This window comes from Cervus elaphus, chromosome 33 (assembly GCF_910594005.1).
Source record: "Cervus elaphus chromosome 33, mCerEla1.1, whole genome shotgun sequence".
In the NCBI taxonomy this organism is placed as follows: domain Eukaryota; kingdom Metazoa; phylum Chordata; class Mammalia; order Artiodactyla; family Cervidae; genus Cervus; species Cervus elaphus.
The window spans coordinates 27814294-27837802 of NC_057847.1; the positions used below are offsets into that span (position 1 = coordinate 27814294).

At 41.3% G+C, this 23509-nt stretch overlaps 2 protein-coding genes across 3 annotated transcripts in view; both read right to left on the reverse strand.

Annotated features, from left to right (window-relative positions):
* METAP1D (methionyl aminopeptidase type 1D, mitochondrial) overlaps window positions 1-12879 on the reverse strand; it is a 71690-nt gene extending 58811 nt beyond the window's left edge. The window contains exon 1 of one of the 2 annotated variants that reach the window (XR_006339464.1): window positions 12447-12537. Coding sequence is in view for 1 of the 2 variants with exons in the window: in XM_043894479.1 (XP_043750414.1) it covers window positions 12447-12486 (40 nt within the window). In the remaining variant the exon portion in view is untranslated. Of the gene's footprint in view, window positions 1-12446 lie in introns of both variants that reach the window. The other variant, XM_043894479.1, reaches the window with a different exon arrangement.
* Window positions 12880-20277: 7398 nt separating this feature from the next.
* LOC122688367 (60S ribosomal protein L17) lies at window positions 20278-20896 on the reverse strand. Its single transcript, XM_043894325.1, has one exon. The coding sequence runs from the start codon at window positions 20860-20862 to the stop codon at window positions 20308-20310; it is 555 nt and encodes a 184-aa protein (XP_043750260.1). The 5' UTR covers window positions 20863-20896; the 3' UTR covers window positions 20278-20307.
* Window positions 20897-23509: the final 2613 nt, after the last annotated feature.

The following is a 23509-nucleotide window of genomic DNA, read 5'->3' on the forward strand; positions in this document are numbered from 1 at the left end:
GCTGTAGAAATAGAGACACTCTCACCACTTCCAAGGGGACATTTCCCCCTTCTCTTCTTTCCATTCCTTTCCACCTCTTTCAGGTCCTCCCTCTCTCTAGGAAGCCCCCTGCTCTCCAGGATTTCCAGTGGTCCTCATTCCTTACCATTTGCCCCCCTTCCCTCTGCTTCTAAACATAGCCAGGGCCTCTATGTCAAAAACAAAATGTATGTCCACACAAAACTTGCACACCAATGTCCACAGAAGCACCATTTGCAAGAGTTGAAAAATGGATGTAACCCAGACGTCCAGCAAGTAAAGGAAATGTGATACCCTACTCAAGGGGATATTATTTGGCAAAAAAAAAGGGATGAAGTACTGATACATACTTTAACACGGATAAACCTTGAAAATATAGTCCTAAGTGAAAGAAGCCAGTCATAGAAGACCACACATTGTGTGGTTCCACTTACTTCCAATGTCCAGAACAGAAAATCTATAGAGCCAGAAAGCAGATGAGTCGTTACCTAGGGCTGGTGAGGATAGGGGGCCTGGGGAGTAACTGTTAATGGGTAAGAAGTTTGTTTCACAGCTGTCCAGGTGGTGCTAGTGGAAAAGAACTCACCTGCCAACGCAGGAGATCTAAGAGACATCCTCGATCCCTTAGGTCAGGAAGATCCCCTGGAGGAGGGCAAGGCAACCCACTCTGGCATTCTTGCCTGGAGAATCCCATGGACAGAGGAGCCTGGTGGGCTACTGTCTGCAGGGTCACAAAGAGTTGGACACAACTGAAGCAACTTAGTACACACGCAAAAGGTTTGTTTCAGGGGTGATGAAAATGTAAAATTGATGGTGGCAGTGGCTACACGGCTCTGAGTACACTAAATACCACTGAATTGTACACTTTAAGTAGGTGTGAACTGTATAATCTGTGAATTCAGTTCAGTTCAGTCGCTCAGTCGTGTCCGACTTTTTGCCACCCCCTGGACTGCAGCATGCCAGGCCTCCCTGTCCATCACCGAATCCCAGAGTTTACTCAAACTCATGTCCATTGAGTTGGTGATGCCATCCAACCATCTCATCCTCTGTCATCCCCTTCTCCTCCTGCCTTCAATCTTTCCCAGCATCAGGGTCTTTTCCAACAAGTCAGTTCTTCACATCAGGTGGTCAAAGTATTGGAGTTTCAGCTTCAGCATCAGGACTTCCAATGAACACCCAGGACTGATCTCCTTTAGGATGGACTGGTTGGATCTCCTTGCAGTCCAAGGGACTCTCAAGAGTCTTCTCCAATACCACAGTTCAAAAGCATTAATTCTTCGGCGCTCAGCTTTCATTATAGTCCAACTCTCACATCTATACATGACTACTGGAAGAATTACAGCTTTGACTAGACGGACCTTTGTTGGCAAAGTAATGTCTCTACTTTTTAATATGCTGTCTAGGTTGGTCATAACTTTTCTTCCAAGGAGCAAGCATCTTTTAATTTCAAAATCTGTGAATTATACTGCGATAAAGATGCTATTTTAAAAAAGAACCCAAGAATCCCCACCCTTGTCTGCAGCCACTTCCATCACTTTTCATCTCTCCTTCCACTGCTAAAATTTTGGTCTGTGTCACTAAGACTTCCAAGTGGTCAGTTTCACTGACCCTTACTGAGTCATCCTGAAATTCCCTCCTGAGCCTCTTTTCCTCACTAGGTTCTCTGTTTGCACCAACTCCTTCTTTAATGCTTTGACAGCTCCTCTCCTTCCTCAGGTCCCCTTTCCAACCACCAGGTCCTGATTCCTCCTTCTCTGTACCATTTCTCTTGCATCCATCTCTTCCTTTCCATCCTGCATCAATGCACAAATTCAGGCCCCATCACTTTGTTTCTGCCAATATCTCCCAACTGATGTGATAGTTTTCACGCATCAGTGCATTCAGGGTACCACCTGAATTAAACAGGTTAGTTTAAATTAAACAGTGTTAAACAGAATTAAACAGTGTCAGGTTGAAACAGAGACACCATTTCACTTATTTGTCAAAAACTTTCATCAGTCTCTGTTGCCTATAAGATAAACCCTAAGCTGACCTTCAGGGTCTCCATCATCTGGTCCTAACTTCTGTTATCAATCTGCCTCTCCTATAACTCTCTTATGCAAACTCTCAGCTCCAGACAAACCCTCCATTCCAGAACCCTCTGAATAGGTTTTGACTATTCACATGCTTTCTCCATAAATGCTGTCTTACCTGCTTAGGAATGACCCTCCTCCACCCCTCCACCTTTCTGCCAACCACCTTACTCATCCTTCAAGGCCCAGTTCTGTGAAGAGATCACTCCAGCCCTTAATTATCTTTCTTCTCTCTTAGTTCCAGAGCACTCTCATACTGGTTTGTTTTTTTTTCCCACCGAAACGTCATTGAACAAATTCACCGTTTTTTTCCACTATCTTCTGCCATTTCATAGGCAACTTCATAATTCTATCTTCCCCCAATTTTTTATCTTTTTGAGCAATCTTTTCTAGGTGCCCTTTACAATATTCCAGGGAGCTGAAATTTTTTCCATTAAGAGAATTTTGTAAAGACTGAAAAAATAAAACTATCATACTGTTTTGGTTATCATATGTATTAGACTTCCTTCTCCAATTAAATTAAAAACCATCTGACCCAGTTCAAAAGACTACTACCACTGAACTTTCTAGTTCCCTCACTCCTCATCCTACTATCTGTTCCTTGCTCTTGCAGGAAATTCTCACCTTAGGACAACTCCTTTCCCCCTCCCCCCCAATTATCAGCCTCTTCCCTTTTTACTTCTATACTCTATAGATTATTCACTGTATAATAATGAGCCCCAAAACAAACAAAATAGACAAGGTCCTTGCCCTTGGGAAATAGCCAGCTTAGACTAGACTCTAGGATTCACCAATTCAATCCCCCTCTTGCTAATCCCCCATTCCCCTTTTCTCTTACTCCCTAGTCCTTCCAGTGCAGCCATCTGGAAAATTCCATCAATCCAACTATCTACTTTCACTCTTTTATACACGCAGGATGATGCCCATTGGGAGAAAATCACACAGTGACAATGAATGGGGCCACTGCAGATACACAGTCTCTAATTTCACTTGGATCTCAACACTGCTGGGCAATCCTTCTATTATCTCTTGTTATTTTTCTCCTCCTATTTCCCAATCCCCTACCTCATTTCATCTCTAATCTCAGCAAAAATGTACAGAAAGAAACTGAAGTAATTGAGGGACAAGGAGCTTCTTCAATTTTCTGTCCCCTCTTCCAGATGAACATCTATCTACATGTTCATCCATCATCCCTCCAACACTAAGGGAGCAGGAGTCTGGGATCTCTCTCCCTTTTCACACACACGCCTCAGCTGTCCTGTTCGGATGGCCCCCCAATCCTGTACACGCTACTGTCAAAAGGAGCAGCTCCAGCTGGCTGCTCCCCAGTTCTCACCCTGCCTGCCTGCTGCATCAGAGCAGCAGAGCTCCCCAAAGTTAGACAGGCTCTCACTCCACCTCTGCCTTGGGACGAGGGGCCTCCCTGTTTCGTGACTCCTTCCTCTGACCAGGCCCTCCTGGCTCAGCAGGACTCAGCCTAGTCCTTACCTTCTCTGTGAAGGTGAAGGTTCCTTAGTCGCTACTGGATGATCCCATTGCACCGTTTGCTCACCTCTATCTGTGTATTCTTTTTACTCTGTTGTAAAATTTATTTCCATTTATTTACACCAAGGACTGTGAACTCATGGAGGACAAGAACTGTGTATTCCAAGGCCAGTACACTGTAAAGGACATATCCCCCGCTATCTAGGTTCCTTCTGTGTTTCCACAACACTTGAGGCAATTCTCTTTCTTCGTTAATCTGTGCATTACTGCTTCATGATCAGAGAATGCAGAATGTATAATTTTTCTTTCTAGCACTTGTTAAGGCTTTTAGTGGCTAGCTTACTATCCTTTGCCCTATTTCATGTAAATTTGTAAAAAGAATCCTAATCAAAGTATCAAATTTAATATTAAATCAAATTTACTAATAATAACATTCTGAAATCCAACCTTATTATGTCTACTTAAATTGTCAAATTAGAGGCATGTTAAAGTTTCCTATTACGATTGTGGTTTTTATCCACTTTTCCTTTTATTTTTAACAGCTCTTGCTTTATGTATTTTAACATGTTATTTGACTCAAAGATTCATTATTAATAATTTTATTGTATCACTATTAACCAGACACTTTTCTCTGATTCATTCAAGAAATCTTTACTGAATGCTTATTATGTGCCAGGCATTGTTTTAGGTACTTGGGCTACATCAGAAACAAAACAAAAACTCTTTTCCTGAACTTATGTTCTAGTTGAGGAGGTAGGCAAAAAATAACATGACAAATAAGTAAGTTATATAAGTAAGTAAGTGTTAGAAAGTGTTAAGTAGTATGAGTAGGGCCTTATAGGACATTATAAGGACTGTGGCTTTTACTCTGAGGGAAATAGTCTGGTTTCAGATGTATAGCAAGGCATGAGGGATCTTAGTTCCCTGACCAGGAGTCAAATCAATCCACAGTCTGCATTGCAAGTGTGGAGTCTTAACCACTGGACCACCAGGGAAGTCCCTAGAGGAACATTTTAAATGACCCCACTGGATATATTCATACAATCAGCAAAATGCAGAATGTGGAAAGCCCCATTAGGGCAGACAGATTAACCAGTTGCTTCAACAAATAAATTTCATGAAAAAAAAAAAAAGGGAAAATAAACTTACTGAATAAAACAAATTGACATCCTCTTCATGTCAATGTGGCTATGTGGCATAACTGGTACTAGAATTTCTTCCTGCCTTAAACAACTAGACAAAATGTGAAGGGGCTATTTTTTTGGCACTGGCTGTTGAACAATGTAAGACAGAGAACCTTGAGGGTAAACAAATACACAAGGTGAGTCCAGCTGGGCTGCAGTGTTCTGCCTGGGGAAACCATCCCAAATATGGCACTGGGAGATGGCGCCCTAGCCAAGCACAGCCCCTTGCTGCTTCATTAGAGAGCAGAGGGTTGGTTGTGAAGCAGCTGGAATTTGCGAGGCAGGGTACTGAGGGTTCTGGAAAACAGAGAGGAACAGGGTCTACCAGACAGTAAGGCTGCTGCAGGCTGAGAGCTGAATAAAGGTTCCAGAGGTTGCAGGCCTGGAAGAAGTTGAAGTCTTAGCCCAACCAGAGTAGAAAGACCTCACTAAGGCCCACAGGCATTCAACTGGAACCAGAAAGATCAGCTGAGACCTCGGGAGTAAGAACCACGCAGAAGCAGAGCAAAGGTGAGTGAATTAAAACCTGGGAGCCAACCCAACTCACTGTCTTTTTTTGTAAGTAAAATTTTAATGGAACATAAGCTATGTTCATTTGTTTACACACTGTCTAGGCTGCCTTTGTACTATATTAGCAGACTTGAGTTGTTGCAATAAGAGACCACAGGGTCCACAAAAGTCTAAGATATTTACTACCTAGTCCTTTATAGAAAAACTCTATTGAACTCTGCAAAGTCCTAGAGTAAGGGCCACACTCTAGGACTTAGAGGAAAATAAAACAGATCCACTCAACCAAAGAAGAAAACCAAGCCTGGAAGAGCAACATAATCTCCACAATGTTATTATTCATTATGTCATATATATAATTATATATTAGATAACATACAAAGAATAGAAAAATGTGACCCACGGCCAAGGAAAAAAAGCAGTCAATAAAACAGAACAGATCCTGAGATTGTCCAGATGACAGATTGACAGATAAGGACTTTAAAACAGCCATTATAAATATGTATGTACAAGTACTTAAAGGAAAAGATAGACATGAGTAAACAGCTGGGAAACCTCAACCAAGAAATGTAAAGTATAAGCAAAGAACCAAATGTAAATTCTAGAACTGTTAAGTACAATATATGAAGAAAATTTTAAAGATTCCTGGCTTTTAGAGTTACATAATGAAGAATCTACAGATGAAATTATATATCTGAAATGTGCTTCAAAATAACCCAGCTTGGGGAAGCGAAGTGGTTGGGGAAAAAGATGAAACAAGCGCCATAAACTGATGACTATTGTAACTAGGTGATGGGTATGTATGGATTTCTCTACTTTTCTGTATGTTTAAAATTCTGCACATTCAAAAGCTAAAAAAGAAAACCAATCTCTACAAGAAAAAACTGTTTTAACTGCAAAAAAGATGATGTTCAAATGAAACTGTGCATACATATTACCCTCCTCCCATCTTTGCCAAATTCATGGAGATATATAGCATCCACTCTGCATTTTCAAAGATTCCCAGTGCTTAGAGAAAGTGAGCATTTCATAAACTGTGAATATTTATTTAGGTGAATTCCATCTTCCTCACCCCACCTCTCTCTCTCTCTCTGTTACACACTTTGACACACATGGGAATATCAGTATTTGATTTCACAAAATGAGATCGCATTAAAATACTCTATAACTTGTATTCTCCAAATAACATATGTTATGAATATTATTATTGTCCATAATACAGGTCAACATCTTTTTCTGGTTAATGACATCACAGTAAGTATCATTGAGAGTCTACGTGTTCTATACTATGTATTATAATTCATAATTTCAACAGGAGACAGGAACTTTGTGAAAGAAAGCTATCTCAGGCAGAGGGAAGACATAAGAGCATATATGACTTGAGGGACAAGTCTGACTTTAGGGACTTTGGGGCCATGATTTGATTGTTAATTAAGCATGCTTTAATTTATGTAGTAACAAGCCATAACAGAGTTGAAAGCTATTTGTTAAAAAACATCATATAGCAAAAACCCATCTCCATTCTCTGGTTATCCACATAGAGTTTAAGTCACAGGAAGCTCCTTATTAATAATTTAATGTATTTAAATTAATGTATTTTCCAAATCACCCATGGGCTACATCCCAAAAGTTTAATTCTAAGTTGGTTTGGTGAAACTAAGGATACATTTTAATGCAGTAGCTATACAAAATGGTAAGGATCTCAGGTCGTTGACAAAAGTTTAAAGTACCTAATTTCTGAGGTAAAATAGCCCTCTGCTATCTGGGGGCTAAATTTTTGAAAAATCACTATCATAAGAAAATTCTTAATGAAAGAAATCTATGGCCTTAGAGTCACAAATAAACAAAAGCACTTGTAACTATTTTGCATATTTGTTTAAAAAAGCATGATAAAATATTAATAGCTTTAAATGTATCTTAAACTATAGTATATATAAGTAATTACCAGTTATCATTCTTTGATCATGGAAATTGTAAAGGTGTTCCTTTTCTATATTATAATTTACATAGACATTTTGCTTTGTTGCAGAGAATATGCACAGTAAAAGACATTTTCCCCTTGGATCTGGTCCCATTCAAACATTTGCTATCTTCTGTATTTGTTTGGTTTTTTTCTTTTATACAGTTTAAACAACAGCTTTGGAAAATAAAAATGTTATCTTTTCAATATGTAAAATTCAAACACATCAAGCATAAAGTAAAAATCAGTCCAATCTCACCATTTGGAAATAACTGCTATGAACACTTGGGTGAACATCATCCTAGATATCTCTTTGGGCACGTATATATATAAGGAAGGGAAAATACAAACTCGATGTAAGTAGGATTTACTGTTCTATACCCAGGCTTTTCTCCTCCATATATACCCATGAATATTTCAGTCTACAGTACATCTGCATCACCTTTTTTAATGACTGCATAGCACCCCATTGCATGCATGAACCATAATTTATTTGGTCATTCTCTTACCAAGCCATTTCAGATTCAGATTCTGGTGAATATTTCCCAATCACTATTAATATAAAGTTACATTCTTATTCATCCATGTTGGTACACTCATCCTATTGTTCTCTCAAGATAAACTCCTAAAAGCAGAATTGTTAGCTAAAAAGTATGCATACCTTACACCTCGATACACATCGCCACACAGCCAAACTATTTCACATACCCACTAACTGTGCCTCTCTTAGACTTTCTGCTGGACTTACAGTCTGTCCCCTCTCGTCTCACTGGCTTCAGCTTGCTCCACGGGTTTACTTCCATAAGCTTTCTTCATCTCTCCTCTGACTACACTGCTTACACCTCAAGCACTTCTCTTTCAGATGTCTTCCCTTCCCCTTTCCCAACTTCTTTTTTCTTTTTTTTTTAGCTGTTACAAGTAGAGCTGCGGTGTATAATTGTGTGATGGGTTGTCTGGACACGTTTTCAAAGCTGTTTTCTAAGTGCTAGACATGTAGTGTTCAGGTCACAGGTGAGCTTTGTTTAGCTGTGGAAAAATCCAGCTAAGTTTCTCTGGCATGTGGGATCTTCCTGGGAAAGGGATCGAACTTGACCTGCATTGTCAGGCAGATTCTTTACCACTGAGCCACCAGAGAAGCCCCCAACTTCTTTTTTCTAATCATCTCTAATAAGTCTGACTCACAACTCAAATTCCATGGAACAAAATTCTCACAGTTGCCCAAAAAGGTATACAGAAGTAAAACTGCCTTAAAATAATCTTGGAGGGAGATGGAACATCAAAGGGGTGGGCAGGCGACAAAGTCACTATCTACACCAGTCATATGACAAAAACTGACGTTTTGAGATAAATTAATCTTTAGGCCTACCATATAACTTTTGTGCATAAATATTTCTACAGGAGGTCATTCTGAAAGGTCTTTCATTCAGTTATGGAACTGTGTACTTACTATGTACATATATTGTATGCCACATTTTGGGAACACAGAGATGAAGAAGATAAGATTCTTGTCACTAAGAAGCTCCCATTCTAACAGGAGAGATGGAGGTGTAAAACACTTTTCAGATAAGTGTACATACGCTGATTGAGGGTAATAAGTGTTGTGATAAAGGCATGCCCTGAGTGCTATTGAAGCAGACTGGGTTAGCTCAGCCTGGGCAGAAGCAAAGACAGCTTCAAAGGAGAGATGGCATTTAAGTGTGGCCTTGAAGGATGAATGATTTGCTGGGTGAATAAAGGACACTGCAGGCAAAGCAATTAAGGAGGTACACAATGGCAAACCTTAGCAGATATGAGTTTAGGAAACTGGCAGGAGATGAGGCTGAAAAGGTAAACTGAGGCCAGGCTGAGATGGAGTTATCCTTTGATCCTAAGAGATTCAGACTTTAGACCAGCAATGAAGAGTTCTCAGGGGGTTTTTGTTTGTTTTATTTTTGTTTTTTTTAAGTAGGGAAGCATCATAATCAGACCTGAATTCTAGAAAGACAGTGTAGGGAAGAAGACAAAGGTGGAAACTAATTACAAGGGATGGTAAAGACTTGTACCCAGACTGTGAAAAAGCTGGAGGCATCCAAGAAATGGGATTTACTGACTCACTGAACATAGATGCTGAAGGCAGTGGCAAGGACCAAAAGAACTTAAATGCTTATACTTAGGTAGTGCCTGGATGGTGATGTCATTAATGGAGATAGAGCATATATATGGAGGAGCAGAAGATGTGGAGAAAAATATTCACTTCCATGTTGAACCTGTTGAACTTAAGGGACCTGTGAGACATCGGGAAAAGATGCCTAACAGAGAGTGGGCATTAAGGCCTGGTGTTCGGTTCTAGGGGATATTCTGCTGATTTTTTTTTTTAATTGTATAGATTTGGCAGTCATTTGAGGTGGGTAAACATGATTGCTGACAACCAGGAGAGGAAACAGGGATGAGGGCTTAGAACAGAATCTTAGAGAACACTATATTTATACACCTAGAAGTAGAAGAAAAGCCTAGTGAAAGTCCGGGAAAATCAGAGAAACAGGGTGCAAGCCAGGAGAGACTGGCTCATAAAAGGAACACGAGTGTAAAAGAGAGAATATGCCTCCTTCTTTGCCTGCCCCATACTTTTCCTTCCCATACTCACTGTGCAATGTAAGACTCTTATGTAGAAGCTTTGGGAGCTGGAACAAAGATTCTAATAAAGTGGGAGGTGGGAGTGAGATTAAACAGAAAGTTCCTGGGACCCAGGGATTCTGCACTGTGATCTGGGATTTATTGATAGTGTTAATATCAGGAACAGTTCCATCCCTAAAGGGCTTGTTACCTTCTCTCTATGTTCCAAGACATTAATATGTCCTTCCCCCTTCCAATGTCACTACTCATAGTTTTAATCCATCCCTTAGCTCATGACAGAAGAGAACCAGTGTGGCCGAGCCTCGGGCCTTGAGCCCTTATGCCCTTCTTATGCGGTTAAAAAGTCTCTTCTTCCCACTTTCCAGGAGGGAAATGTACACACAGATGCTGATGATAAATTCTGGCACAAAGACTTAGAGTGGATTAATTTACATCAATCTAAAGGGGTGAAAAGGAGAAAGAAAGAGGAGAGAGGACTCAATAAATTTACCCTTCATTTTCAACCCTGAGGGGTGGAGAGTAGGTGGTACAGGACAACCTGTCTGCAGCGTAAATCTAGTTATGAATAGTCCATAAAGGGGCCTCTCCCCATCACCAGACTTCTTCCTGATGACATATTTTCCTCCCTCTTCTAGTCAGAAGATCCCCCACTTCTAGTCAGAAGATAACCCTCTTGTGGGGTGTAGTGGGAAGCATTACTACAGTTTTTTCTGTAAGAGCTTTTCCCAAGACTGTCTGAACCATCATTTGTCAAAATCATAAGTGAGAAAAACGATGAATATCTTATTTCTATAATCTGCAAAGAGATTCTGTATACATGCATACATATATGTGTGTGCATATAATACACGTGTGTGCATGTGTGTGTTCTGGCTCTTCCTCTACCTTGACTATCTGCCCAGATCCTCTTCACCATTACCTGCAGTTCCTAAAAAAGGTCTAAACACCATTAGTTCTTGTCAAAAGAGGAAACAAAAAGTAACTTGATTAGTAAATAGAGTTTGGATTGGAACCCAGATCTTAAGAGGTGTAAATTGGTGCTCTTTTCACAAGGCTGTACTCTCACATAGGTTTCCACTCTCCCATCCAACTGGTCCAAATCACGACCTACATCACCATCCCTTTACACATCTCTCACCTCCAATCTCCCTGTGGTTCCTTACTCCACTAACACACAAAAGAGACAGGTCTATCCTCCTACCAACCTCCTTCTTCTCTAAAAACATGTTTCTCTTTACTTTTCACACACACTCATCATATTTGCCCTGTCTCTGATTTTCTACTTTGCACACTGATTTCTGTGAAGAGACGATGCCATGCAGGGAAGAGGAATGAACCCTTAAAACAAAAATCAGAGTCATAATAAAAAAAAAAAAATCAGTCATTCAAAAAAAAAAATCAGAGTCATATTCAAATACCCATTTTGCCTCTTACAATCTGTGCAATCGTGGTCTTATTACTTAACCTCTTTGTCTCACTTTTCTCATCAGCAAACATAATGCCTAACTCATTGAGTTCAGTAGTTAAGACTCCCAATGCCAGGGACTGGAGTTCTCCTCTCCGCCGCGGTGCAGAAACTAACATCCCACAAGCGGCACCCCGCCCCGCCCCCCCCCCCCCAAAAAAAGTAGTTAGCACATGTAAGGTGCTTAACACGGTATTACGTATTAACATATAAAAGACACTTAAAAATGGTAGCTATTTGCAGTGAAAGTAATGTTTGCCTCACAAGACTGTTGTTTAGGTGTCCTGACACCTAAATTGTTCTTCAAAATATTCTAATTTCCTTCCTCCCCCAGTTTTGAAAAAACTTTCCAATTCTTTCCAACAAAGATTCAGAAACCAGTTCAAATCCAACAAAGATTTATCTGCAAAACTATCTGCACATTTACTAAAATTTCACCACTTTACACAAGGGCTTCCCTGGTGGCTCAGTCAGTAAAGTATCCGCCTGCAGTGCAGGAGACCCAGGTTCGATCCCTGGATCGGAAAGATCCCCTAGAGAAGGACATGGCAACGCACTCCAGTATTCTTGCCTGGAGAATCCCTTGAATAGAAGAGCCTGGCGCGCTAAAGTCAATGGGGTCGCCCAGAGTCGGACATGACTAAGCGACTAAACCACCACACAAGAATAACAGAATGACACCTATTTGACATAATTTCTCCTCTTCTTATGACAGTGGAAGAGAATAATCACATTTTTCAAGTTTCCCCCAAAGACGTGTTGGATAATGCCAATAGATACAAGTTGCTTTCTCTGCGGCAACTGGGTATCTAAGAGCATTTCCGTTACTGTAGAGCCGGAATAAATAAGTTTGCTGCACCAATCACACAGCTGACGTGAGCGAAGAAAACTTCAGATAATGTCCCATAAATCTCAATGAGGGACTGCAAATAGATGCCACGCAGTGACGTGATCTAGGCAAGTGACGAACACACGCGGATCTGTTTCTGTGACAAGTGGTAACATGTGCCTGCATATGTCCGCAGGACCGAAAGCACAATCTGGTACGCCGAGATGTCTGATCGCGGACGTGTATCCCTTTGAACCCGACTGCGTTGCAAGTGGGTGACGAAGAGAACCCTCGCGTACCTCTAGGAACTTACCTCTGCGGACGAACAGGTGGAAGCCGCTGGGCGCCGCCATGTTGGCGTCGGTCACGTGGCCACAAACTCTCGCACCTCGCCCCGCCCCGCCCCGCCCGTCCGAGCCTTCCACTCGCCGCCCTGCCAAAAACCAGAGGCGCCGAGGCCGCCGGAGGGGAGCGCGCGTGCGCGCCGGGGGCTGACTGCGGGAGCTCTGGCGGCGGAGCGGCTCGGACACCCGGGCCAGTAGGGGATCCCGCGGCCGGCCGAGCCCGCTCCCGCCACGAGAGGCGGGCTGCAGCAGCGGTTCGCGCACTCTCTCTGAGCCCCCGCGCCCAGGTGGGATGGAAGAAGCCTGTCAGGTAAGCGTGGTATCCAATATTTGTAGCATCAACATTTTGGTGCATGGAAACATGAAGTTGGGAGGAAAAAAATAAAGCACAATCTAGCGTTCAACATAGCACTTTGCATCGTCTGCCACTTTGTTTCATATTTTTCCCTGGATTCAGCTGAAAGGTAAAATTTGGTTCAAAGTCACCAGCTGCCTGCCCCCTTGGCTGTCCCAGAATCTACATTACTCAGCAGAGACAACAGACAAGACAGGATCTGTGTGCAGCTGCAAAATCTATTCTGGGTTCCACAGTGGGTATATTCAGGGGACTTCTCTTTCCCCGAGGACACCTCCAGCTCAGTGGTATTAACTGGAGTCTTAATCCTAAATGTGACTTTTAAGAATGAGAGGATGATGTCTGCTAATTGTGCTGCCAAAAGATGAAGCCTTCGGAAGGCCAATTATGAACCAAGTGAGGGAGCTGATGGATCCCTAGTGATGACGGTGTCCATTTTTGACAAATTCACTATTCTTGTCTGCATTCTGGGGCAGATTTCCATGCTGTCGCAGAGCAGGTATTATTCATCTTGGTACCCAGCGAAGAACCTGATATTCAAGGAATAAAGGAATGTCTGGTGAAGAAATTGAACTCTGCATGAACACAGTCAAACCAAGAATGTAACAGTTTCCAAATGCAGTGAAGACTGATAAGGATTCTTGGTGAACGTGCGTGATGTCACCTAATTAACGTTTAAGAATGTAATTTAACTACACAGTGAAAAACCCAGACAGTTCAAAAATGATTTTTTTTTTTAAAGCATAAATCCCCTTCCTCACCCTGTCTGCACACCACAATCCCACTCTTCAGTCAGCCACTGTGCGTCATCCCATGCCTTTTACAGGCAAATATGTGTAAATATTTTAAATAGAATCACATACTTATTGTTACAGAATTGCTTTTCAACTCATCCTAAACATCAAATCTTAGAATACTTAGTCAGAGCTCATTCTTTTTAATGCCTCCATAGTCCTGATAATTTTACTTTTAAGGAGAGTGAATTTGGGTAGTTCATTAGAGGACACACCTATACTTCTTGGAGACCCAGTTTTGTATGCTTTTGGGTCACCTTGAAAGATAAAGGGGAAAAAAAATGTTTTCCACTGAGGTAGATAAGATGCACAAGGATGAGAATGAAAAATACTCTTCCAGGTGACTTCAAGTCCCACCTTTTTCAAATGCAGATCAGTTCCAAGGAGAGTTTTTTAATGTGGTAATCTGAAGCCAACCACCTGAGTGCTGGAAAGGAACATGACAGTTAGCAGAGCACGGAGTCTCAAGAAGTGTGCAGAAAAAAGAAACCTAGAAGTCCCTAGAGAAATGTCAGAGGGCATTAAGCCCAATTTCAAACACAGCTGAAATGGAGCACATGTTCATGTGATTCAGCTCAGCCAATCCTTGGGCTCCCCTGGTGATTCAGTCAGTAAAGAATCTGCCTGTAGTGCAGGAGACCCAGGTTAGATCCCCGGGTCAGCAAGATCCCCTGGGGAAGGAAATGGCAACCCACTCCAGTATTCTTGCCTGGAGAATCCCATGGATAGAAGAGCCTGGCAGTCTACAGTCCTTGGGGTCATACAGAGTCGGACATGACTGAGCGACTAAACTACCACCAATCCTTGAAAAACAAATGCATGATTTATCCCCCTTCAACTAGAAGGATAAAGGAAACATCATGAGAATCAGGTGGCACCACTATAGTGTAATCCAGTGAGGAAGTCGCCAGTAAATTCAGTGTAGCATGTGGACATCCAGGATGAGCTAGAAATGAAGCAGATAAGAACTTGCACAGGTAATAACTTGCCCACTGATTCTTGATTTAGCTTCTTTCATAACATGCTTCTGACATTAGAAAGATTAAGAACTGCCAGCATGTGTCCTCCAAAATCATCAATTTATATAAGATATATGCATACTGATCAACCATATAAAGGGCTAGACTCCTGGCATCTAAGTAAAAGCATTAGTCGTACAGTCATGTTTGACTCCTTGTGACCACTCCTCTGTCCATGGAATTCTCTAGGAGAGAATAATGGAGTGGGTAGCCAGTACCTTCTCCAGGGGAATCTTCCTAGCTCAGGGATTGAACCCAGGTCTCCTGCATGGTAGGTGAATTCTTTACTCTCTGAGCCATCAGGGAAGCCCTTTAAAAGATCCCTAGTAGTTCTAACATCTGTGATCCTGGGTATAAGGGCATTAGATTGCTTTCATTTAGATGAGTAACTACTACTGACTCACTTCTCTGTTTCTGCCCATCTTTTCTGTGAAATGAAGGTTATGTTGTGGCACTTCATTGATTTGAACTTCCTCCATTTTTCGGATTTTGTATTTCTTGAAAAAAATTGTTGAATAATTTTTCAAAACCAGAGTTCAAGATATAAAGGGTAACTTCTTAATAGCTTCAGTTTCTATATCCAGAAGTTCATTCTCTGATGTTAAAATATTTTTATTGTGATTAATTATTGTTTTATAGGGTTTTGACCTTGTTATTTTTAATTAATTAATTTATTTGGCTGCATCCAGTCTTAGTTGCCACAGGCCAGATCCTCATTGCATCATGCAGGACTTCTCATTGTGTCACGTGGACTCTCTAGCTGTGTCTCAGAGGCTTAGTTGCTCCATGGCATATGGGATCTTAGTTCCTTTCCCTACTAGGGATTGAACCCACATCCCCGGCACTGCAAGGCAGATGGATTTTTACCACTGGACTACCAGGGAAGTACCATTCCTCGGTTTTTAAAAGGTTATATTATTAGCATCTTTTTATATCTTTTAATCTTCTTTTATTAAATAAATCAGAAATAAATTCTGATATTCTCATTTTTTTAAAGTCATTTTTTCCTTCCTCCTTCTTCTACTTAATGATATTTTATTATAGACTTATACTGTATAACTTTTTCAAATACTGTATATAGTCTGTAGTAAAATTGAAATTATTTTGGTTTCCATAATGAAGATACTGAATTTGTGATTCAAATTCGCAATTTAAAAGCTATAGAGATTTCGCTACCTGAAGTAAATTCCTTTAAAAATAACTTTTGCTTTGTAAAGACATCATCCTGTAATCGGAGAAGCCAATGGCAGCCCACTCCAGTACTCTTGCCTGGAAAATCCCAGGGACCGGGGAGCCTGGTGGGCTGCAGTCCATGGGGTTGCTAAAAGTCAGACACGACTGAAGCGATTAGCAGCAGCAGCATCCTGTAACTTGTCTCACTAGGTTTTTAAATACTTATGAAGATTACCTATAATGCAACATAAAGACTACGGTGTAGAAGCCCTTGGCCTTTACACTAAGGTATATATCTGTAGAGGAAGCTTGTTACATACAAACACCTAAGACTAACTGAGACAGTGTGCTGTGTCCTACCCTGCACTACAGTGGCTGCTGGGGGGAGCTGGTGTCCCAGGACCCGCATAGCTTCAGTGGGGCTGTCAACCCCAGGTGCCTCCATTCTCCCTAAACTTACTTCCCAGTTTGCCATCTGAACCAGAAAAATTAGCCTTTTGGTTTTATATCAGGATCGTTTCTTAGCATTTTACTCTATGGCTTAGGAAGAATATTTCCCATCCTGCCCTCCAGTGTGTTCAGTTTTAGTGTGAGGAAATGCTTTTATTCATTTACATTTTTTTTTAAGTCAAATGAACATTCTTTCCAAGAACTTGGAGTCCTGCATAAGCATAAGTTGCATATTTAACAGGGACCTGTCTCCCTAGCTGACTGGACCCCCTAAGGTTAAGGTCCAGCTTCAAACGACTATATATGTTCAGGCAGAAAGTTGCTAGGACACTCTCTTAGCCAACTTGTTGGCAGAATATTGTTTCCTGGACCACTTGAGACAATGGTAGACATGTTACTGGGTAATCTATGGGGCTTCCCAGGTGGTGCCTATCAATGCAGGAGACCTAAGAGATGTGGGTTTGAGCCCTGGGTCGGGAAGATCCCCTGGAGGAAGACATGGCAACCCTCTCCAGTATTCTTGCCTGGAGAATCCCATGGACAGGGGAGTCTGATGGGCTGTGGTCCACAGGGTCACAAAGAATTGGACACAACTGAAGCAACTTAGCACCCAATCTAGGGGGACCCTTAGAGAAAATGTATAAATGCTCCCTGTTTTTTTGAGGACAGGTAATGTCATATGCAAGACAGTTACAGGAGATCAAGGGGGTTTCTCCTTGCTGTCTGTGCCCTGCTTCCCTGTCTCTAGCAATGCCTAGAGGAAGCCAGGAGGCAGGGGAGGGGGCTTTAATTGTATGTGACCCTCCTGCCCCTCCCATTTTTGATTTGTATAATGACATTTTCTGGATCATATAGTTCCTGGGCAAATGAAACTTTACGTTCCACTCCCTTCCAAGGAGATTGCCTGTGACCCTCCTACATAGAAATTCTGAAGATTTTGTGAATCTATAGCCATTTATAGGCATCATCCAAGTGGGCTCAGAGAAGAGCACCATTGCACCCTGCTAAGCAGCCCATCAGTGTGATTAAGCAGAGAAGAATGGGACCAGAGAGGGCTAACTTAGCTGTAGGGTAAGACCAAACTTTGTCCCCAGGGAGTTGCTCTCAGGCACAGTCTGGCCTACATTCATTTCAAGCTGCTCCAACCTCTTGGCTTGAAAGATATTACGGGAGACTTGTAAGCAGAAATAGTGCTTCAGCATAACAGCCGATTCATCATTGGAGCAGCAGCCTACCTGGACTGGTGGCGGGGGCCACGAGAGGGAAGGGATGGGAAGGCTGAGGATGAGGGTGGTCCCAGACCTCACTCACTGATGCATTTATCTTTTTTTCTTCAAATTGAGTTATCGTTGATTTACAATATCACATTAATTGCAAAATGATTCAAACATTTTATAGATTATATCCCATTTACGGGCTTCCCAGGTGGTGCTAGTGCTAAAGGATACACCTGCCAATACAGCAGATGCAAGAAACTTGGTTTCCATCTCTGGGTCAGGAAGATCCCCTGGTGGAGGGCATAGCAACCCACTCCAGTATTCTTGCCTGGAGAATCCCATGGACAGAGGAGCCTGGGCGGGGGGGGGGGGGGGGGGGGGGGGGGCGGGGGAGGGGGGGGGCGGTGCTACAGTCCATAGTATCACAAAGTCGGACACAACTGAAGTGACTTAGTACGCATGCAAGCACACATGTTCCATTTATAGTTATTATAAAATGTTGGCTGTATTCTCTGCATTGTACACTATATCCTTGTAACTTATTTACTTTATGCATAGTCCTGTGTCCTTCTTAATCCCCACCCCTTTTGTGCCCTTCTCCCCACCAATAACTACTAGTTTGTTCTCTGTGAGTTTGTTTGTGTTATACTCACTAGTTTATCTTTTAGATTCCACATATAAGTGATAACGTATGTATTTGTCTTTCTCTGTCTGACTTATTTCAATAAGCATCCTACCCTGCAGGTCAACCCATGTTGTTGCAACATTTCATTATTTTCAAATAATGAAAATTTTATTATTTTTTATGACTGAATAGTATTCCACTGTACATATGTGTTTAGTCGCTCAGTTGTGTCTGACTTTTGGCGATTCCATGGACTGTAGCCCACCAGGCTCCTCTGTCCATGGGGATTCTCCAGGCAAGAATACTGGAGTGGGCTGCCATGCCCTCCTCCAGGGCATCTTCCCAACCCAGGGATCAAACCCAGGTCTCCCACATTGCAAGCACATTCTTTACCATCTGAGCCACCAGGGAAGCCCAAGAATATTGGAGTGAGTAGCCTGTCCCTTCTTCAGGGGATCTTCCTGACCCAGGAATCAAACTAGGGTCTCCTGCTTTGCAGGTGGCTTCTTTACCAGCTGAGCTACCTTGGAAGCCCCAGTGTACATATACTGCATCTTTTTTATTCATTCATCTGTTCATGGACACTTAGTTATTTCTTGGCCATTGTAAATAATGCTATGAACACTGAGGCACATGTACCTTTTCAAGTTACAGTTGTCTTTGGATATATACCCAGGAAGTGGAATTGCTGGGTCATATGGTAGTTCTATTTTTAGTTTTTTGAGGAGCCTCCAAAATGTATTTCACAGTGGCTGCTGAGTTTTATCTTAAGCAACAGGGCTTCCCTGACCTCATTTCTTGGCACTGGCTCTAAGGAAAGTTGGTTTATCTAAATAAAAATATATACCATTATCAACTAGTATCTATTCTCAATTAGTAAGCTCTGAAAAGTAGCACCTTAAAGGCTTCTGGAGAATGAAGAATCCATGCAGATTAAGGCAGAAAGGCAAAAAGTTTCCAAGAGAATTTCGTGATCAGTCAGTCAGCCAATCAATAAATACTTAAGTGCATACTTGGCTCCAAGGAGATTATGATGTTATTTTGGTTCTTAGGAAATTATTTGGAAAGCTGAGACTAACATGCTCACAAAATTGTCCGTAAAGAAAGAACATGTAACCTTGAGACTCTAATCCTTACATGAGCAACACCAGGTGTGAGGAGTCACAGATTTTCACTATCCCTGGCTGCCAAGAACTGAGAAAAATGCTGAACACTAATAAATTCTCAGCAAACTTGCACCTGTTTAAAATCCTTCCTGCAGAGATGACGGTAAAAGGGAAATACGGCTTCCTTTGGCATCTTGAATCCACATTTATAAAAGAAGAGAAAGGAAAATGCTCTTGATCTCATTGTTAGAATTTTTTAAAGTCTGGGTTTTTTTTTGTTTGTTTGTTTACACATGTTTGTAACATGTGCTCCTTAAAAACATTTTAAAAACACAGAAATGGAAAATACAGAAAGTAGAAGTCCCCCAGAAAAGCTGTCTCTGGGTAATCACTGTTACTGAGTTGATGTATATTCATCCAGAGGGCTTCCCAGGTAGCACTGTTGGTAAAGAACTTGTCTGCCAGTGCAGGAGACATAAGAGATGCGGGTTCAATCCCTGGGTTGGGAAGATCCCCTGGAAGGGCATGGCAACCCACTCCAATATTCTTGCCTAGAGAATCCCATGGACAGAGAAGCCTGGTGGGCTATAGCCCATCAGGTCACAAAAAATTGGACATGACTAAAAGCAACTTAGCACACAGCACACCTATTTGTCCAGATTTCCTTCTGTGCATATACCATTTGCTGAACTTTCTAAGGGAAGATATCTATTTTTACTGTGACTAGTCACACATCTGTATACAATAAAAAGCAGCAGGCTATTGAAACCGTATTCAAGAGGACAGGAATACACAGTATTCATTACCTGTCTCTGTTGCTGTCTACTGTACATTCTTTTTTCCTTTGGCCTTCACTCTGCCTTTGTTTCTCTCCTCCTAATATTTACACCCTTCTGTATGACTCCTTTTACTGTTTTTCCTTTTCCTTCCTGAAATAACGGTACATTCCTGGTCACCTTCTCATATTTTTTCATCTTATTCTTCTGCTGGTTTTATGATTCTGTTTGCTGTAGTGTGTTTCAGTAAAATATGGTCCTGTAGGATTTTTTTTTTTTTTTTTTACTTTTATTTGCATTTATTTTCTGCGGCATTTATTCCCGGGCCATAAGTTTTTGTTTCTTCAGTTTCTTCTGGGATATCTTTTTCTTCTGTGCAACCTCCTCTTCTGGTTTAGGAACAATCTGTTCTTTTTCAGTAAGGATCATCTCAATGTGGCAGGGAGAGCTCATGTAGGGGTTGATCCGACCGTGAGCTCTGTAAGTCCTGCGCCTCATCTTGGGGGCTTTGTTCACTTGGATGTGCTCAATGACCAGAGAATCTACATCTAAGCCCTTAAGTTCAGCATTACTCTCTGCATTTTTGAGCATGTGTAGTAAAAATTCAGCACTCTTTTTGGGCCACCGACCCTGTGTCCAGCCCCACTGTTTGGCCTGTGCACACCTACCAACTCCACCATTGTAACGACGGAATGGCACACATTGCTTCTTTAAAGTGACATCCTTCAGATACTTGGTGGCTTTTCGGATATGCATACCCTTTATGGCCTGGGCAGTCTCACGAGTGTTCTTAAAGTGAACACGAAGATTTGAACCTCTTGATTTGCATGATTTTGTGGGGTTTTCTGGGTCGAGTGAATAGCGCACCATTTTTAAGGGTCAGCTCAGGCCGCTTACCGGAAAAGTAGTCCTGTAGGATTTTGTGAGACCAGTTCTTAGAGAAAGCAGTTGGACCACTAAGATCAGAAGTTGAAAATATTTACAGTTTTGGTATTTCCTGTCTAGAAGCCTGAAACAGTACTCCTTGGTTAGTCAACAGTTACATTGAATACACTGCAGTAAGAATCTTCGAGGTGTAGATTATGAAATAACAAGGAATTTAATAATAGAAACAACTAGCTGTGCGTCCCTTTCTTGTCCCCCACTCTCCGCCCCCATGCCCCGCACTGGCTGACAAACTAGGCAGAAACGTACCACCGCTTAAACTGCATTTCTCAACTTCTGCTCGCCTCTCACTCAACAAATTCTATATTCAAGACGGAAGCTGTTGAAACAAACAAGGGGGCAGATGCTGCCTCGACCTCTCTTCCCATTGAGTGGCGCTCCCCCATCCACTTTAAGCCAGAGAATAACCTGTCTGAAGAGCATTCTCCTCATCTGAAGCACACACAAACATCACCGCGTTTTCCTTTGCCGGAGAAAGGATAAAGGAAGAAAGGCGGCAGCTGCTCTAGTTGCAGACAGCAAACAGGCCTCACTGTGGTGGCCCCGCAGCCGTCACAAAGGGGGATTCAGGGAGCCAGGCAAGCACACTGCACAGCCCGAGACTTCCGTGCAGATTCACCTGCCAATATCATTCATGAAAAATCTATAAAGAACTGTCCAGGTGAACACCAAAGCACATTTTCCAACTGGTCTTTTATGAAGCTGGAAGAGGAAAAATACAGTTGAAGAACTGGAAAGGGCTTCACAGATCACCTCTGATCACCTCATTTCTCTGCCTGTTCTAGTTTTAAGGTGAAGCTAGTGGAGCCCTTTCAGTGGAAGAAGATTCATCCCTTCTCCAGCCTGGGTACATTTTAACAATGGAGGTCTTTAAAAAAATTTTTTTAATAAGAAATTTATAAGTTATTTCTTGTAGCATTTTACACACAACAGCTCTTCAGATATTCATGTGATACACTTTTATGGCATTAAATTTCTCCACAGGGTAATGAAAAGCCCCCCAAATTATGACATGAAAAATTTCAAAGCTTTGCTTTTACATTTAGTGTGTGTTGATTCACAGGGCTGGTGTGTCAGAGGTGGGGACTGTTTGCTTTTGAAATAGCCAAATAAAGTACCTGGTAAACTTTGCTTCCTTTTAGCATCAGTTTCCAAAAAAAGAACTAAGTATAGTTGTGTTGTTATTAGTTTGTTTTTTTAAAGAAACTTCTTCACTGTCTTTTGGCAATTTCTGCTTTGTGAAAGTCCTGAGCACAGTCTATTTAAAGGTGCTACTTATCTGCTTCAGATAAATTTATTTTTAAAATTTCCTTAGTTTACAGTTCTATTTTATTTGAACAATATAGTAATATTAAACAAAATGTTATATCAGAGTTAACACATGGTTTTTAAAAACATGCAATTATAATAAAGTTTACAACAAAAAGCAATAGTCTCCCATCCTGTTGTCTCCCAATCTGACCCGATTCAACCAATTTGAACTGTTTTTGTTTCTAGTTACTGCTCAGAGCCATGCCAATTATACTTTATTATATTTAGACTCTCATTTTCTTTACACTTTTTTCTGGAGTTCATAATTTCCTATTCTAATTTGGACCAATTACTTTTGTAGGCATGTAATTCAGTTGCCATCCTCAGATTTCGTTTTATTGGGATCGGATATGTTTTACTGTTTCTTGTCCTCCACATTTTACATGCTCTTTGATTTCATCTTCATGGCGCTAAAATAGATCAACTGGTAACTTCATTATAAAGTTTATGAAGTAAGTTTTCTGGCTTCATAGATTTCTAAAACCACCTTTCTTTTGCTTTCACACCTGCGTATAGGATTCTAGATGGAAAATAACTTTGTCAGAATTTTGAATTCATCGTTCCATTGTCTTTCAGCATGAAGTATAACTGATAGGCTGGTGCTATTTAAATTCTGACTTCTCTCCCAAATTTCCTGTGTTTTCCCTCGGAAAGAATCTACAACTTTTATGCTCTATGTTTTGAAATAATTTAACATACATGTATATCCTGTTAGGTAAGTGGTATAGTGGTTAAAAACGAAAGTGAAGTATACTGCCGGGACCCAAATGCTGTCTGTCCCCTCCCAGCTGTGTGACTTTGGGTGAAATAATCTCCCTAGTCCTCACTCAAGGAGGATACATACTATGTGTGCCTCTGAGGACTGTGAGAACTGAGATTCTCACTGTTGCAGGTGGTTGGCAAATAGTCGACTTCCCATCAACGTTAGTGATCATTCTGCTCAACTTTCAGTAAAGTCTTCTAATTTGAAGATTCATGACTGCAACTCTGAGGAACTATCTTCCCTTTCTTTGATAATGTCCTTCTGTTTGCTTTTCCTCTCTGAAAATAAGCCAGCCATCAGATTTCCTACATTGATTTCTCTTTTCTCTATTTTCTCTTTATGATGTTCTGGGAAATTTCTTCAACTTTATATCCCAAGTTTCCATTGCCTTAATTATATAACACACTCATTTTAAACTTCTGAGAACTCTTCCTTATTCACTGATTGTTCCTACTTTATAGTATTGTTTTTTACTTCATATATGGAATATCTTTCCCA

Coding starts and splice junctions, on each gene's coding strand:
- LOC122688367 (XM_043894325.1), bottom strand. CDS start 20,862: ATGGTGCGCTATTCACTCGACCCAGAAAACCCCACAAAATCATGCAAA.